This window comes from Canis lupus, chromosome 34, assembly GCF_048164855.1.
Source record: "Canis lupus baileyi chromosome 34, mCanLup2.hap1, whole genome shotgun sequence".
Classification (NCBI taxonomy): Eukaryota; Metazoa; Chordata; class Mammalia; order Carnivora; family Canidae; genus Canis; species Canis lupus.
The window spans coordinates 13754696-13773327 of NC_132871.1; the positions used below are offsets into that span (position 1 = coordinate 13754696).

Consider the following 18632-nt stretch of genomic DNA (forward strand, 5'->3'; position numbering starts at 1 on the left):
TCTCATCAAGCTTTTAGCACTAAGTTCCATTTATAGGAAACCCTGGGGGTAGGGATACCATGGAGAAACAATCAAAACGAATCTTGAATTTGGGAGAAACTGACCTGGCCTTTTTAACAAGTCAATGCCATGGAGAAAAAGAGAGACAGAAGAGAGGAAAGGAGGGAGAGAGGAAGGGAAAGGGAGAGAGAGACAGACAGAGATATAACAACTAAATGTAGTATGTGTTCTTTATTTGAACCGGTTTGAAGTAAAACAAAAACAAAAGATTTATTGAATAAATATTTATTTATTTATTGGTATTTATGGGGAAATTTGAACTGTGGACTGGGTATTAGATATTAGGATATTTTTTTTAAAGATTTTATTTATTTATTCATGAGAGACACAGAGATAGAGAGAGAGCTGGAGACACAGGCAGAGTTCAGGATCCACACAGGGAGCCTGAAGTGGGACTTGATTCCGGGTCTCCAGGTTCAGGCCCTGGGCTGATAGGCGGCGCTAAACCTCTGAGCCACTGGGGCTGCCCTAGATATTAGGATATTATCTTTAGTTTTGTAATGAAATAATGGTATTATGGGGGTATGTAGCAGGGTATTATCATTTTTTGGAGATTATGCTGAATACTAATGATAAAATGTCATAATGTATGTCATTTACATTAAAGTGGTTCAGCAAAAAAAAAAAAAAAAAAAAAAAAGATGAAGCAACATGGCCAACTGCTAGCAACTGCCAAACTAAATGGGGATGTTTGGGTGTTCAATGTATTATCCTTTTGGATTTCCTGTATGTTTGACAATTTTTCTAATGATAAATGTTTTTAAAATGCTCACAGGTAGCAACTTCTCAGGAACTTCCCTCACAGTACTGTGGGCTCTTAATTAAAATAAAATCTTAAATATCCTCCACAGGCAACTTGAAAAAGTCAGAACAGACAAAAGCAGTGATAATGACATACATCACAGGTGGAAATCATTTCTGTTCTTAAACCAGTTTTCCAAATTTTCTTTTTTGGAAAAGACTTTTTCAGTTTACCTTTTAAACATGAAAGATCTGGGGGGGAAAAAAAGACTTATTTGCCTCAAGCTTGGTCCCTTTTAATTGACAGGAAACCTTTCCACACATACCTCATGCAAACCTACGTTAGCTTTGCCTCCCTAAAACTAGCTTTTGTCTCTGAACTTTACAGAGCAGTTGGAGCTCTTTAATATTTTCTAAGAGGAACATTTCAAACAAGCAACCCCGCAATTTATTCACTACTGCCAAGAATAAAAGTAACAGGTTTCACCACCAAGGCCTTCCAAGGCTTTGCAGGACTTTTAAGGCAAAGCATCACTCATTCACCTGCAGGTTTGCTCTCTTAATGCATCTGTCATTTGTTTGGCTCTGGAGGAAACTATTTGATTACACAAAATTCTTTTTAGATCAAGTTTAAAATCTTAGCCACACCGGGACAAGTTGCAAAGCCTGCCAGCTCGATGGGTTGACACTTGGACATACTGAGCCAAGGACAAAGATAAGGAACAACCACAGGTTAAAATCAGAAGCTTGCAGAACTGAAAAGGAATGAGCGTAAAAGATGCAAGGCTTAGCCGGGCCTTTCTAAGTGCTCCACTTGCCATTACTGCATATAAGATGATTTATTCCCCCTACTTCTTGTAAATGAGTACATTACCCTAAGGGGTACTGGTAAGCAGTGGTAAATGCAAAAGCCACCAGCACTGGTTGCATCCATCCACTGCTGTGCCACCTATGCATTTTGAAGTTGGCAAGTAACCAGACATCTTTATGTCCCTCATTTCCCATACCTTATTACTAGGCCCATCATTTTTAAAGCATTTAAATGAAGCAGATGTTAACCCCATTCATTCCACTTTACCAGGGAACATGTCAACGATGATTTTTAAAATGCAAAAGAAAATGTCAAAGTATTTTGTTCTCTGGTTAAGAATACATCTGTGGAATAGGAGGGAGGAAATACATAAAACACTCTATGGTCATTCAAGAAATAATTATAAGGTATGTCAAACTACAGAAAATTGAGCAAGCACTAAATTAAAAACAAAGGGGGGGGGGATGTCTTGTGTCAAAATGGCTTTTTCACTCACTCATTTCAAAAACAAGTTTTGAAAATTAAATTCCATCTACTGGCTCAGAACAGAACACATTAAGGCTTGACTGTAATGCCATTATCCATGTGGCAGTTCCCTTTCTTTTCTGCAACTACATTAATTGACAAAGAAGCCTTGGGGCTCACCTCCCATAGAGCCTTGAAGTCCTTCTGCTCGATGCGGAGCAGTTCACTGCTCTCTCTGGTAACGATGGTCGCATGGCGGGGTGTGTTGTCCAGAATGGACTCTCCAAAGGCCGTCCCAATTCCCAGAGTACAGATGGTCACTGCATCCTGAGAATCCCAAAACTTGGTCATTAGAAAATTAAACATTTAACCGATATGGGTGAGTTGTCTTTTCTTTGAATTTAAGTATACTTTATACTAAATAAAGCAGTTGATTTAATTGCACAGTTCAACCAGTTTTGATAATCTATACATCTGTCTCATCACCAACAAAATCAAGACATACAGCATTTCCTATCACCCCAAAATTCCCCTCGGTATTTCCCAGTCAAGACCCTTCCTTCTGAGGTAATGAGTATTCTGGTTTCTTTCACCATAAAGGGTTTGGCTGGTTTCAAAACTTCATGTAAAAGGAGTCAGACAGTACGCCCTCTTTGGTGTCTGGCTTCTTTTGCTCAACACATCTGTAAGATTCATCCACATTGTTGCATGGATCAGTAATTTTTTTCTCCTTTTACTGACAAGTAATTTTCCATTGTGTTGATATGCTACAATTTGCTTATCTGTTGTCCTGTTGGTGAACATTTGGGCTGATCCCAGTTTAGAGATATTATGAATAAAGCTGCTAGCAGTAACCTTGTTCAAGTCTTTTTGTGGACAGGATTATCTTTTTAGAGGATAATTCACTGTTTTAAGAGAAAAGGGGGGAATCTTTTGAAAACAAAGAGGTTTTAGTGAGAGGATGCAGTTACAATATTTCAATAGGTAACGGGAAATTGGGATGCTGTGCTGTCAGCCTGCTTTGAAGAGATGAGGAAACCTGAGGGTCGAGGCACCTGATTAACATGGCCCTAGTTCACACAAACAGTAAGTAATGCAGTCAGACTCTAATCAGGGCTCTTGGACTGTCAATTCCAAGCTTTTTGTATTGTGCTGCCTCCTGCAGCCACAACAGAGTAAAAACATCTTCAGATAAAGTACAGTGTGGCTTGTTCATAAAATGCCATGAATCAATGATTTAAAAGTTTCTTATGGTATACTAAGAAAGGTAATTTCCAATCTGCATGCAACATTGGTGATGATATTCACATTTAATCCTAACTAGTTTCAAATAATACAAATAACCCCTCCAAGTCACCTGGACATTAATTTTGCAGGGCATTATCAACTAAAGGAGATACACAAGGGTAGTCCTGAGTTAGAAAGCACAGTTTTCCTTTCATGCATCTAATACACGATAATAGGCAAATGTTATTAAGATCAAGTTAGTGACTCCGTAATCACATTACTAAGACAAATGCCCATAAGAATCCAGTTCCTTGAACCATAGCAAATTGCTTCTGCCCAGATATTACCATATAAAATTGTGTTCAGGAAAATAAAATCAATACTATCTCAGAAAAGAATGAAAGATTGGGAGGAAATGTAAGGAGAGCTTGCTAATAAATTTTCCAGAGAGGCAGCTGTAAACAAATTCAGTCAGAGAAGTCAGATATTTCCCCAGAACTGTACTATCAATATTCAGCGAGTCCGGTACCTCTGAGTAATTTTCAAATTCTAGTAAAAGCACAGAAGGGATTATGATAAATCACATACTTCCATAAATTCTCTAGAATATCAGGTTCCTTTGAAAATCCCACTTGCCTACTTTCTTATCTGGATCCTTCAGAAAGGATTCTTTTACCTAATTTGTACTTTCTAGTGTAAAATTCTATTTTAAAACTTGACAAGGATGGCCCATTAATGTTAGTCCTGCCACCGTCCACAGAGTTTAAATATCTAATGTTATCTGCAAAGTATAATGCAAAAGAACTAAGATGATCTGTTATTTGTGATCTAGTGGTAGATTTTTTTGTGGATTAAACTCTGTCCTCTCTCCCCTCTTATCTCTGACTATGTAGTTTGTCCCTGAAAGGTATACAAAGAAAGATGTAGGCTGTGAAAATCATATGAGCCTGGCTTTTTGCTAGTGACAGCTCTTGTGATGGACAAAAGATTGAAAGTATTCTTGGCTCTCCCCTGGAGAGTTTAACATTACCTGTGCATTACACATCTACATAGCTGCCAGTGCAGGTCACACGTCAGGACCTTTGCAAGGAGACACGCCCAGCCTCGGCCCTTTGATGGAGTGTCTCGGCTCATTTCCAGTATCCCTTGCTTTCCCACCAGAACTGAGTGTGGGAGCTGTCCTTCCCACATTTCCTCCTTCATACGTGATCCTCTTAAGTTTTTGTTTGCTTGTTTTTTTAAGATTTTCTTTATTTATTTGAGCCAGAGAGAGAGAGCACAGACAGGGGGAGGAACCAAGGGAGAGGAAGAAGCAGGCTCCCTCCTGAGCAGGGAACCTGATGTGGGACTTGATCCCAGGACCCTGAGATCATGACCTGAGCTGAAGGCAGACATTCAACCCACTGAGCCACCCAGCACCCAGGTGATCCTCTTAAGATGAAGGAGGAGGAATCACAAACACAAGATAGGATCTTGAAATTAGGACTGGAAACCCTCGCCTGAAAGGAGTATTACTTCTAGGTTCAAACTTAACTTTCTACAGACTCAGTATTTTTAGGACAAATGTACTAATCTAAAGATTTATCACTACCTTTATGGTCCATCAGTGCTATTTTTTTGAATCCCAGGCAGGGCGTTGTGATATGCTAAGAAGAGAATTACCAAAAAGAGAAATTTGCATTCCAGTGTTCTCTCTTTTAGCAGAACCAAGATAGGTTGCTCAGTATGTACACTGGAAAGCAGGATAAATTTGAGTTATTGTGGTGGAAGCACTCTTACTTTGATCCACCTAACATCTAACCAGGTCCCTATGGTCAGAATTCCAAGTCTGGACCCATGCACGTAGGTGTAACATACGCCTTTGCCTGGGGCCAAAGTGTCCATTTCTAAATGTAGTATTACTGTTTCTTTAAGGTTTACACATACTCTGGAGATCTGCTCATGTCTCCATACTTATTTAATAGAGACTATTCAAACTGTTTTATTTTCTGCTCATTCGCAGATGAATGTGCAGAAAGGCCACCTCAGGAAAATATTTACAGTGACACAGAAGCAGAAGAAACTGGTCAGCACCTACTCAGGGAATATAAAACATTAACAACAGCAAAGAAATGTTTCACTTTGTGATAAGATGGCAATTTAGGATTTTTCAAATATGAAATGTAGATTTAAAACCTTGGAGTACCTGGGTGGCTCAGTCAATTAAGTGTCTGCCTTCGGTTCGGGTCATGATCCCAGGGTCCTGGGATCAAGCCCAGTGTCAGGCTCCTCGCTCCTCAGGAGAGTCTGCTTCTCCCTCTCCCTCTGCTGCTCCCTCTGCTTGTGCTCTCTCATTCTCAAGTAAATAAAATCTTTTAAAAAATTAAAAAGTAAAACCTTGAATGTCTTCAACACAGGAAGGTAAATTTAACAGATGCTGCTGGAGTCCTACCAGACTCCTTCCTCCCACTTTAGACCTCACCCCACCCCCAAAGTCATGGTAGCTTTATGGACAGTTGCCATATACACATGTGGCTTCCTTCCTCGGGTATTGGCATTGCCCCACCTGAGAACAGAGTACTGCGCAGTCAATGCCTGTAAGGGCCAACTTCCATGAAAGAGGCATGAGAGTAGGAAGATAAATACCCCAGCTTCCTAACCCTACATGGTTTCTTAGATGGTTGCCTGAAAAGAGTGAGCCCAGTTGAAATCCAATTAACGTGCTTTATTGGCTGTCCTTCCTTCCTTGTCTCACTTGCCCACTCCCTTACAAGGCCTCCTGGGGTCATCTTCAAGAAAACCACTTGCAACTAAATCCTATCTCTAAGTCAGCTTCTAGGGAAACCCAAAACAAGAGAGTGGGCTAGCCAGACACGGCTGTGTGAATCCTAAATTGCACTGAGACCTTTGGGGAGGTGCTAGGCTGAACTTGCATTCTCAAAGGGACTTCTGTCATAGGGACAGACATCAGATTATCACTTAATTGCTTTGCAGCGGACACACAGTAAGTGTGATATCCATTGGGTTACCCATGGAAGGACTTCCTTGTGTTAGTAAAGCATGCTGGGTCTCTGTGGCCAGTTCTATTATATAAGAGGGTGATGGACACTTAAAAAGAGTGACTATGGCATGTCACTGACTTGTCATCTGCTTTCTTCCTCCCATCTGACACAACTCTCCCTTGCCTATCAGCCAACCCGATCCTCCTTCTCCTATCCTCTAAAACAATTACCCACTTACTCTTAACACTATATATCCTATGGCAAGTCAGCATGCATGTGGATCTCCATGTGTGTGAGTAGAGTACCATGTGCCCTGCACTGGGCCAGGTGTCTTGACTGCGATGCCTTATTTATTCCTCACAACAGTTAAATGAGATAATGCATTTCAATTGTCTCACATACAGCTTGACTCCAAAGGAATGCATAATAAATTGTGGATATTCTTATTGATGATAATATTAAAACAATCCTACAACATCATTGCTATTTCATAGGCTGAGGAAAATCAGGCCCCAGAGATGTTCAGGAATTTGTCCAGGAGCGTGGCTTCAAAGTGGAAGAGTTAAGACTAGAACTAGTCAGTTTAACTACTTCTTCGTATACCTCTTCAATTATCATATAAAATTTAAGTACTGCTTGCTAAGACTCAGTAGGAAAATCGATCAAAGTAATATTTAAGCCCACACAGATTTTCGTTTTCTCCAGTCAATATATATAATTATTTATATTTATTTATCTCCATATATTAAGTCCAAGTCTCCAGGAAAAGAGAAAACAGCACTGCTCCCCCTCTGGCCTTCCAATTCCAATACTGGGGTCCACTTGACCCTCACCTAGTAGATCAAATCCATGCCAGACTGGGACACCAAACCTCCTTCTCATTAGAAGAAATGTAAACTATCATCGATTTTTCCCACTCTGATCCTGTGACCCAGTTCTAACAGAACAGGAGCTCTAACAGAGCTTCTGCCTCAGCTGGGGAAACTGAGTTTCTGTCTGCATCTCTTCCTTGGTAACCTGCCAGGTATCTTAATTCTTTTCAAAATGGCCAACCGCCTGGTTCTGACAACCCTCCCTGGGCCCCAGTGCCTCTCCAGCACCCTCCTGTGGCCAGGCCTGTTTCTCAGCACACCCAGTTGCCCATGTCCATTGCTGGGCCTGCTTCCTGACTCTCTGCCCGTCACGTTACCACTAGTTAGACCTACTCAACCCTTCACCCTACCAATCTGGGGCCCACGCAGCAACAACGTTTAGCTTCCTCCCATGTTCATGCCCTCTAGACAGCTCTGCCTCCCTCCACCATGAGTGGTCTCCAGTTCCCAGCTCTCCTCCTCTACCCAGCTAAGCACCAATTGAAATCACGAACATTATCTGGGTAAAGGATGTGTTTCAGTGGGATAGGCAGCGTCTCATTATCTCCATTCATACAAGTAGGTGTCAAGTAAGTTTACAAACATGCCAACAAAGCCACCCTGATGGAAGGCAGGGGATATTCAGCAAAGGATATACACCCAGAGGCAACCTGAGTCAGAACACTCCAGCCTTGGTGGGGGAAATCCCCTGGAGGCAGTGAGTGAGAAAAGCATAGCCTGTAGACCTAGATTCAAAATTCTTCTCTGCTAATTACTGATCTTATGGCTTTGGATAGAATGATCCCAGAAATTTCAATATCCTCATTTATGAAATGGGCACAATTTTTCTTACAAGATTATCAGTAGGACTCAATATAAATAAAATAATATATAGACAGGTTGCTGGCACACAGTAGATGCCCCATAAATAATGGAAAAGATTATTTCTGACTTAGTCATATTTATATACATGTATAGGTTAACTACATTTTTAAAAAGCAAATTATATTTTTCTATTATCTAAAGAACAGAGAATCTCTAGATTCATTTTGTGTTAATCTTCAATTAACAGTGGTTCTTCAACACTTAAATTCCAAGTTTCTCTGTCTCCCAGTCTGGATGTCAAGTGGTTTGAATGATCTGCAAAACACTTCAGCTCTCTAGGGGAGCTTGTATTCAAAGGAACTCTTCTGACTGAATCCTGCTGTAAATCAAAGAATCCTTTTGTGCTGCTACTAATCACCCCTTAATTTGTCTGCTTTGTACATCTGAATTATGATATACTAGGTGTTCTTAAAGCAGGCATTCTCATATGAAGCATTTTATTTGTCTGTTGCATTATAAACATTGCTACTCTATGAAAATAGGAATGGTGTTAAGAAAGCCAATGGCTATGTATCACTGATATCTGAGTTAATAAATAAGTGCCTTACAAATGTCTATACACATCTGCTGAAATTCAACTTATCCAAGTTACAATCTGGCAAAATTTGAAATAACTAACAATCAACAAAATAGGCATACGAATTCTCTGTGATAAATACATCAAGATTTTTTAACACTCCTGTAACTTCTAGGGATATCAGATTTTTTTAGTAAGCATATTTAAATCATTTCTATATTAACAGCTCAAGAAAAGTTAGCTGTCTCATAGCATATTTATTGTTTTGGCCACATGCTGGGTTTAACATCAAGGAACAAATTGGTCTTTTAAGTGTGTAGATCCTGAAACATAAATTCTTACAAAGTAAATATTTTGACAATTTTTATTTTAGGATTATAGGAAATACTTGCCATTAGGTTTGGTAGTGCTTGGGTTTATTTCATGAGTTTGAATTTAGTACTGGAATTTATTGAGTGCTCCAAGTCGTTTTAAAAAATTAAAATTTAATGTTACTTAATCTCTAAATTTCTCAATTGTATGTGCTGTCTAAAGAATTTATTGCCAAGCGCGAAGGCAAAATACTCCTAAGTCAAATGTTTTTTTGCTAACAGACAGCAAAGACAGGTTTGTTCCTTTCATAGCACTTGCCTGGAATCAGAGTATTAGACACAGCTTAACAAGATCAGACAAGCTGGCTGCAGGAAGTTTTGATGAGAATGGACTAGCATTATTAGCCTTCTGATAACTGAATCAGAGGCCAGCTTCATTTGAGCAGAGAGAGCCAGTTTGTCCTGCACTGTGGCTCAATCTTGCATCCACCCAAAGAATTACATGGCAACAAAACTAACTACAGTACATGGATGCCTCATGTAGGATGCTAAATAAACTTCTGATCGGTTCCTAACCAATAGCATGACCTGAGCAGACAAGTTGTAAGAGATTACAAACAACGACGACAGAGTTGGCAGCTTTCACGTTTCACGGGCTCATTAAATGTGTTCAGAAAATGTTCCCTAATGGCAGTTATGTTCTCTGTCTGAAAACAATGGGGTGAAATCAGAGTAAATGAGAGCACCCAGACAGGCTAAGACAGAATGACAGAGAGAGATAGAGAGAGCCACATGATAGACATACTTGTCCTTCAAATTTCATAACCAAAAATGCAACAACACTTAAAAACATTTTTGTAGAGACAAAGAGAGGGTAAATAAAAGCACATTTTATTTGGGGGGGAAGTACCAGTAAGAGACTGTTTTCCAAAACTGGACCAAAAATTGCCAGAGAATATCACAGAGGCAGATTAGAGGGTGGATAACATGCAAGTGCCAACAGCAGCCAGGATTCTCTGATCCCACGGAATGGTTGAACAATATTGATTGTTGAAGTCTTGCCATTCCAATACTGCGAACATTTCCTGCTTTCTCTATGCTAGCATTGCCCTCTTGTGATAAAATGGGAACACTGCAGGCATCACAACCAGCAGCACTCCACTCTTGGGGCAACAAATGTTTCCTTCTGGAATTAGTAAGATAAAGTACCAGAACCCCTGCTATATTGCAAGCTTTGCATTAAGTGGCTTATAGACATTAATTTATTTAAGGTAGGAATAATTATTTCCCGCTTATAGGTAATCTAACTTGCCTGAGGTCACACAGCTAAGAAATAGCAGAGAGGATTTCAAAAGAGGTTTAATTTTTTAATCACTGTTGCATTAGGTAAACACACTTTAAATAAGCATCTGTGTCAGAGATGTAGAAGTTTTAATGAACTGATACACCATCTTATTCTCTGTTTTGTAGCATGAACTTTGAGTCACTAAGTAGCCATGAGAAATTCTTTCACATGACTAGAAAAATACACTTTTTGGGTACAAAGATTAATTATTAAACCTTATATATTTCTAGGATTTAAATATTTGCCACCATGCCAAAAAAAAAAAAAAGCCATTCATTTATAAAATCTGCAGAGAAAAACAGGACCTTGTCTCTCCTTTTCTTTCTGAAACACACATACACACAGATGATTGCCTATTCATTGTTTTTAAGTTTACTACTTGTGTAAAACTTGTTCCAATGTTCACTTCTCACTCTAAATCCATTCAAATACCAACGAGAAAAGAGCACACCCATAGCATTATTCATTCTAGTGGGAACATAAACTCTCTTTTAGGCCATTAAGTTAAATAGGTACCCAAGATAGGCACACTCTTGAGCACAAGAGTTCAGCTGTGGGTGTCTGAAGGCGTTTGTGTCCCGGTTAGACTTAGGTAAGACTGTGTGTGGGGACAGGTATCAGTGGGAACTGGGAGGATTAATCCTTGATACGATTTGTGCTGCCAAGTGGAAATCTACATGAGCATGTGACCAGTTGGGATACTGTAGGTTAGTGGTGGGTTCTGGGGTAGGTCCCTTTGCCAAGAATTCTGAGTTTCAAGGGGTCAGACAAAGAATGGCCAAGGCAGGAAAAACACCTGGAAAGTGGAAGAGGTGCCTCTGACAATTACATAGGGGCATACGGTACAAGTGTTTGGGGAGTAGGTTTTGTTTGTAGAGTAGTAAGCAATATAATTTATAGGAAGATCTTTCCAAGGATAGCAGTCTCTAAAAGTTCATCAAAATAACAGGAACAGAATAGTCTATATATTTCCCAGAATTTTCAGTACAAACATAGTTTCAACATAGTTTTTGAAGTTTCCTTTCAAAGCAAAGGAAATGAAAGCAATGTAGCACCAGCTACTCAGGGAAGGCCTCTGAGAGGTAGGGCCCGTTATCTCTGTCTTCATGCAGAGACTTTTGTCTCTCCCCTCCAGTCCACGCTTGAAGCCTCCTCCGACTGGGGGGACTCACCCGAAGGGAAAATAGGGAAGCAGGACAGTGTTGCCTTGGGGCTCTGATGGAAAGGCCTGTGTGAGGAGAGAAGTCGCTTCTAATCAGCACTCAGTAGGATTTTATACCACTGTCGGATATGTCCTGAGTCAGGCACAGACCTGCAGGGTGAGACAGAATCATGCCTCCCCAGCTGGCAGACTTGTGGTTTCTAAAGTGACTGGGTGGGCCTGCTCCAGGCAAAACTTGGAGGTGAGCCACCCTTGCTCCCCGCAGTTCAACGGCTTTCTATCTCTATCCTCTCCTCTCAGGAAAGGGTCTGAAGTTTATGTTACCACTCAGTGGAGTGTTTATATTTTAATATTTTTCCCAAATGTGGAATCCACAGCTTTCTTGGTCCGAATCTTAGTTAGTTAGGTAGGCATGATCCAAGGGAGCAAAGAAGGATCTAGACACCACTACCACCCACAGACACTAGAGGCACTGGGGAGCAGGGGCCGTTTAAAGACCCTTTACAGACACCCAGGCAAATGGCCAAACATGCTGGCTAAAGGGAAGGATGTCAAGAGCAGGGCACTAGACTGGGTAAGGAAGTCTTGCTGATTTCCAGCTCTACGGGTTCCCACTGTGTCGTCTTCAGCAGACCACTCATTCACCTGGGACTTGAGCAAGATACAACACAGTTGGGTCTGTCTACTAGGGTGGCTCAAACAAAACAATGTAAGTGAAATGCTTTCTAAATGATGAGAGTTATTACTACTATGCTCGTAGCATGCCACCAATGAGATGTAAGTGTGACCCTCAACCTAGAATTCAAAGAATTCAAGAATAATCTGACCAAGCTATCATAAAGAAGGCAAGCTCTGTTTTCTTAACCTAGTAAGCAAAAAGGTATAGGGGAATGATGAAAACAGAGAAAAAGTAGTATTATATTAAAACAGGCAGAAAGAGAATATGAATTTACGAGCCAAAATATTTATGCCTTTTGTATTCTTCAAATTTATGTGAAGTTATATCTTCCTATCTCCATATAAAAGAAATAGAGTGATTTTGCTCAGAAAAAAATTCCATCAAATCAAGAATGCCTAATAAGTGTATGACATAAAAATACTATATCAGAATCTATGAAGCGTTTTTTTTTTCTTGTGTGCTCCTTACTTCAATTAGTGGCATCACCATCTACCTCTTCATTCAAATCAGGATCCTCACTTTCCTTCAGCCCTCATACATTCCATCAACACAAATGCTAATCCTGTCACCTCCACTTTGTACACAGTGCCTTAATCTCCCCCCCACCCCGCCTTATCATCCGTATGTATCTATCCCACCCTCTAACGCAGAAACCTTTTGAACGGATGGGCCATGCTCATTTAACTCATGATCTAAAAGGTGGAAGGAGGCCTCCGCATCCCAGCAGCAGCCCAACAGAGTGTGAGAAGTGGACCTTCCCCAACAGCATGTCTCATGTGGAGCAAACACCTGTAAGATGGGCCTGGAGGTGAGAGATGTGGAGCTCTGAGCTGGAATCAGGCCAGTGGTTGCAGGAGCTACAGGGGGAAAGCTTCTCCCCACATTCATTATTACTTCTGGTTAGCACCTGTACAACCATAATGGTCAAGAACTTGAGCCCCAGAATCATGGAGAACTGGCTCAGATACCTAATGGCTGTGTGACCTTTATTTAGCGTCTACCTGTAAGATGACACTAATAATAGCACCAAACCAGGAAGGGCCAATTGTAGTTGAGTAGCCAACAAAATAATGCTTGAGAAGTGCTTTTCACACAACTACCTGTAGTGGGTGCTCCATTACCATGGTCTATGTCCACCATTCTGGCTCAGCTAATACCCTACTGAGAATATCAGAGGGTATTTCTGAAACTCAGAGACAGGTTTGGGAATTTATCACTACCATCTTTGACTTCTGACTCTCAGATGAGAAGAAAGGCACACAGGTCAGGGAGAGACTTGAATGAAAATGGAGGGGCAGGCTAGCAACAAACAGCCCTACTCACTTTGAAAGATTTCACACTTCTGTGCGGTTACTTCTTTTCTCTTTCCTTAATTTGCTTTTAGTCTCTTTTAACTTTTCTTCTGTTTCTTCTACTACTGCCCTACTTCCCTTTTCTTTCTGTGTGAACAACAGGAAGAACATGAAATTTGGAGTATGTCAGACCTGAATTCAGATCTTCATTTGGCCATGCACATTTGTGTGGCCCGGGCAAAGTGACACCTCATGTCTCTGAGCCTTGTTTTCAAGCCCAGTTGTAAAATAGGACATGAATGCCTAGAAATGATACACACAGAACCCCTAACATGTAAGATACATGGAAGGCACTTAGCAAAGTTGTTGCTGGTCTCTGAATTCTTAGTTAGCAATTGTAGGTATTTCCTTGCTTTCCTCCCATGGCCCATTACCCAAGCCCATTTCACTACCCACTGGGGTACCTGATGGTTAATTTTATGTGTCAGCTTGGCTTAACTATGGTAACTAGTTGCTTAGTCAAACATTAGTCTACATTTTGCTGTAAACAATATCTTCAGATGTGTTTAACATGCACAATTGGTAGACTTCAACTGAAGCAGATTGTCCTCCATAATGTGGGTCAGTTTCATTCAATCACTTGAAGGATTTACTTAAAAGTAAGCATGTTTCCCTTGAGGTTTCCCAAAGAAGACAGAATTCTGCTTCCAGACTGCAATATGGGAAATCTGCCGGCATTTCCAGCTTTTAGATTCAAGACTGCAGCATCAACTTTTCCCTGATCTCCAGCCATCTGGCTTGCCATACAGATTTCAAACTTACCAACCTCCACAGTCACATGAGCCAATTCCTTAAAATAAATACCTATCTAGCTAGCTAGCTAGCTATCTGCCCATCTTCTATTTGTTCTATTTCTCTGGAGAATTCTGACTCATAGACAATAGTATTCTGATTGGCTAACTCATCACCCTGATTTGGCCACATCCCCAGTGGGCAGAGATCCAGAGCCCATTACAAGGCCAGCACAGGTAGAAATGGCTTTTTTATTTCTCCCTGTCAAGCAACTTGCCATGGGAGGAGATCCAGCCATCTTGGTCATTCTTTTTAGCTTCCTCCTCCCATGTTGCTGCAACCATATCCTTCAAGTGACCAGCTCTGACTTCTCTCTGGAAGGCTGGAGGATATAGAAGTCAATGAGCTTTCTCTTGCATGCATCTCAATGATATAAATGATATATCCAGAAAACCCTGGCTAGACAATACAGGGGGAAGTACACAGAGAAGGCAGTAAGCCAGCTTTGGTATAAAGCTAGAATTCCCAATAACTTAAGAGAAGACCAAGACCAAGCCCAGCTTAGGAAAGTTCTCAGCATAGGTCTGAGGTCAAAACCACAGCTGACATTAAAAGCTTGTTAAGATTTTAAAAATCCCACAGCTAACAACAGAGTATTACTCAGCTGTTCTTTGCTAGGACCCCATGGTGAGAGAGAATTAGTCCAGGGCAATATTCCAGGAGCACCTGGACAAATCCTATTTTAATACCATCAAAATCTCATGTCAGCTTTGAACATTTGATGTGTCGGCGCATCTATGTTGATGTTATTTCTCATCCCTTAGGTACATCTGCTCTGCCTTTCTTCTTTTCTTCCTCCCCGTGCTCTCTTTCCCTTCTCACCTTTCTCCTCCTTAATTCTCATTTCCTCCCCTTTTCTCTCTTTCCTCACCTTCTCTTTTCAGTTCCTCTCTTCTCTCTATCATCACCCATCCAGGACCACCCAGAGGATTGAGGAGAATCATCCTCTACTAGGCCCTGTCTCCTCTACACCTCCACACAGGTGACCTGGTCACGGTAAGCATCAGGAATAGTTCTGAGCAAGGAGCCTGAGGGTTCCCACCGGGACAGCAAGCAGTCTGCGGTGGAAGGTGTGCAGAGATAAGAGACATGGGGAAATGGGAAAAGATGACAAATAGCAGAGAGAGGGAAGTTGCAGGAGTCATCACATTTCTTTTCAGTCAAAAGCACAGAGCCGGGCCTCAGAGCCTATGTTCAGGTGACTGACTTCTTGGGTTTGAGTCCTGTTTCCCCTAATTTCTAGATATGTTACTTGGGGCAAATTATTTAACGAGTCAGGGCCTCACTTCCTCCTCTGTAAAACAAGAACAGTAATATGACCTACTCTGTAGGGTTGTTGTGAGGGATAAAGGAGTAAATAAATACCTATTAGGTGCTTAGAACACTGCCCTGCACATGACAGATATCCAAGAACACTAGCTGTTCTCAGTTCCATTGAGTAACTGAGGCATCTTACAAGAATAAAAATCACCTCTCACATTGGCCTTCTGAACTCTGGAGAAAACTGGCTCTGTGAGAGAGGGGAAGAGGGATAGTCCCAACAAGTTGAAAGGCACAAGTTCCAGGCCGTTTTCAATGGAACTTTCTATGCAGTGATGCACAGAAAAAGTATCTAAGGGTTAAGCAGGACTTGGGCACTGGCCTGAGACTCTAACCATCCATAACAATGGGAATAACACTGGCAACCATATTCTAAACTCCAAATGCCCATTTACCAACATTATCTTTGGGATACTTTTCCATTTTTAGATGGTTAACTGCCCATAACTCCAATATACACACATGTTCCTACAAAATTTAAATCCCAAATTTAGTGCATCATAAATGTTTCTCACATTTGAAGTGTGTTACATATGAAAATGGCTCAGAAGCACTGTCTTAAACATGGTATTTGGCTGCAGGCTATTTGTCCCTTTAACTGATTTATAAATTTATTTTTTATAATTATTTTTATTTTATAATTATCCAATTCCCTTCCCGTAGTTTTTATATGAATGCTGAATACGCAGATAGAAAACTTGGGCCATTTTCAACTGAGGCTTGAAGGTGGCATTTAGAGATTTAAGGTTCTTGGCTCCGAAGTGAAAGTTCTGTACATTTGGGCCCCATGGAAAAAGGATGAGCAAAGGTCACTGCAGATGTGAAAGGATTGTCTGAGTTCAATTTTAAATATTCATAAACACTGTGGGGGTAGGAGGAAGGAGACAAAATCAGTGTTATCTACTAGGATGCTAAGCTTCTCAGAGGTCATTAATGAAGATCAAGCAAGCAAGTTCCACACTTTGGAAAAAAAATATCTTATTGGTTCTTCCACATTTGAGAAGATAAGGCAGAGAAACAGTGAGAGATTTATAGGGAGACTGCATCAACCTCATTTCCCCTGCATCACTGCAGTGCCTCCAAGGCTGATAAGGATATCACTTCCAGGACAAAGGAAAGTAAGGATACCAGACGGAAGAAGAATCTGAGGAAAAACCTAGAAAAACTTGATTGTCCCCTTTGCTTACATTTCAATTTATATGACAGCAATTTATCATATTGCAATTGAATCATTTGCATTTCCAATAGATACCAAGCTCCCAGAAGACAAGCATTGGGTTCCTGCACCTCATGTTCCAACACCTGTCACCATACTCAAACCATGGAAGATATGCAGTATGTATGTTTGTTGGGTGACTTAACAGAAGAATTCAACAAACCCTTGTCAAACTCCTTCCTATGGAAAAGAGGGAAGGAGTTTGAAAATGTAACTTTGATGGCATAAAAGATATAGGCCTCATGTGTCTTTAAAAATAATAATAATAAATCCTACTTAAAGAAAAAAAAGAATAAAGTATCTCACCTGGTGACTGCTGGTCTCAGACACTTTAACATCCAAAGACCCTGCCAGGACAGCATACCAGTTTGTTCCAATATCACCCTGGCGAAATACTGCAAAAGAAACAGTAAGGTAAATGTACCAAATGTAAGTTGGTTTTACCGTATGACCACTGATCATTATAAGCATGACCTGGATCTAGCAAAGCTCATCACCCTTCCTCTATCTGTTCTCATAAAAGCATGACATATTTCTCTTCTCCTCATCTGTCCACAGAGCTGTATCCTATTTATTCTTTGAAGTGGAACTCTACTAAAAGGAACTCTTGGGGCACCTGAGTGGCTCAGTCAGTTGAGTGTCTGCCTTTGGCTCAGATCATGATCCTGGAGTATTGGGATCAAGTCCCATGTCAGGCTTCCTGTTCAGCAGGGAGTCTGCTTCTACTTCTCCCTCTGCTCCTCCCTGTTTGTGTTCTCTCATGCGCGCTCACTCCCTCTCTCAAATAAGTAAATTTTTAAAAATAAATAAGTAAATAAAGGAAACTCTTATATTTAAAGAGTAGTATTAAGGGATGATAATCCTAAATGCTATAAGATCCTTTGAATTTAAGAAGAATTCATTGATGTTTTATGTAATTTATCTTAAATACATTTCATGGTACTGTGATTCTTGGAAAATTATTACTCTAGATGGGGCACATATTAACAAGGTTAGTTGATTCAACAAAATACTAGTCTACAACCCCAGTTTCCTAAATCTACTTATATTAAAAGCAATGTATTTTTAGAATATGTCTCCTTTAAGCTAAACAGCAAATGAGTAAGAAAAATAAAATCTGCCTTCAAAATTTTAACTACCACTATCACTGCTTGTTTTCTTATATGTTTTGTAAATTCACTGCTTTTAGGCATTAGGCATTATCTACTCTTTGGAAATGACTCTCATTAGAAATTTCTGAACCTGATTTTGCTTTACTTTTGTACTCAGAGAGAAAACATTTAGATATTTAGATAGAACTTTAGTTCTCATATCCTCACATTAAGACCAGTAATTTCGAAAATCATTCTGAAACACTGTTTCAAAAATCTCATACAAATCCAACTATCCTTTTAAATATTCTGGCTGAATAACTAGATTGAATGATCTGTTATTTTAAAATTCTTTTCACAATTAGAGTCAGAGATCAAGTGACTCAATTTAAATCACATGACAACTCAGTGGGACAGCTGAATTCTGGCAGGGCCAGTGCTCCTTGCATAAGAGTAAGCTCCTAGGAGCCATGATAATGATGACAAGCTGTTCTAAACTCCCAAGACATGCTGTGGAAAGATAAGAACAACAATGGCATCCTAGACAAGTGCAGTAATAAGCTTAAGATGAGAGACTGATGAGTTCATAGCCGGCCTTTCCAGTAACTCTGCTATTCCTAGCCTTTGTAAGTGATTTAGTTTGGCGTTATCATGAACTGCTTGGCCCCAAAAGACATTACCACTTGCCAATCAATTTTACATTACAAAATGAATCATGGAAGATTCATTTTGAAAATGGCCTTAGGAAACAGAAAATAGAGTCTCATCCCCAAATAATAAAGTTTCTGATTAAAAATAATAATAATAATAATAATAATAAAGTTTC

At 40.2% G+C, this 18632-nt stretch overlaps 1 protein-coding gene across 6 annotated transcripts in view; it reads right to left on the bottom strand.

Annotated features, from left to right (window-relative positions):
* Positions 1 to 18632, bottom strand: part of RAPGEF4 (Rap guanine nucleotide exchange factor 4) — a 283342-nt gene that overhangs the window by 215505 nt on the left and 49205 nt on the right. For all 6 annotated transcript variants that reach the window (XM_072811403.1, XM_072811402.1, XM_072811401.1 and 3 more), the window contains exons 3-4: positions 17022 to 17110; positions 2258 to 2404 (exon numbers count right to left, since the gene is read on the bottom strand). In XM_072811403.1, coding sequence (XP_072667504.1) covers positions 2258 to 2404; positions 17022 to 17110 — 236 coding nt within the window. The remainder of the gene's footprint in view (positions 1 to 2257; positions 2405 to 17021; positions 17111 to 18632) is intronic.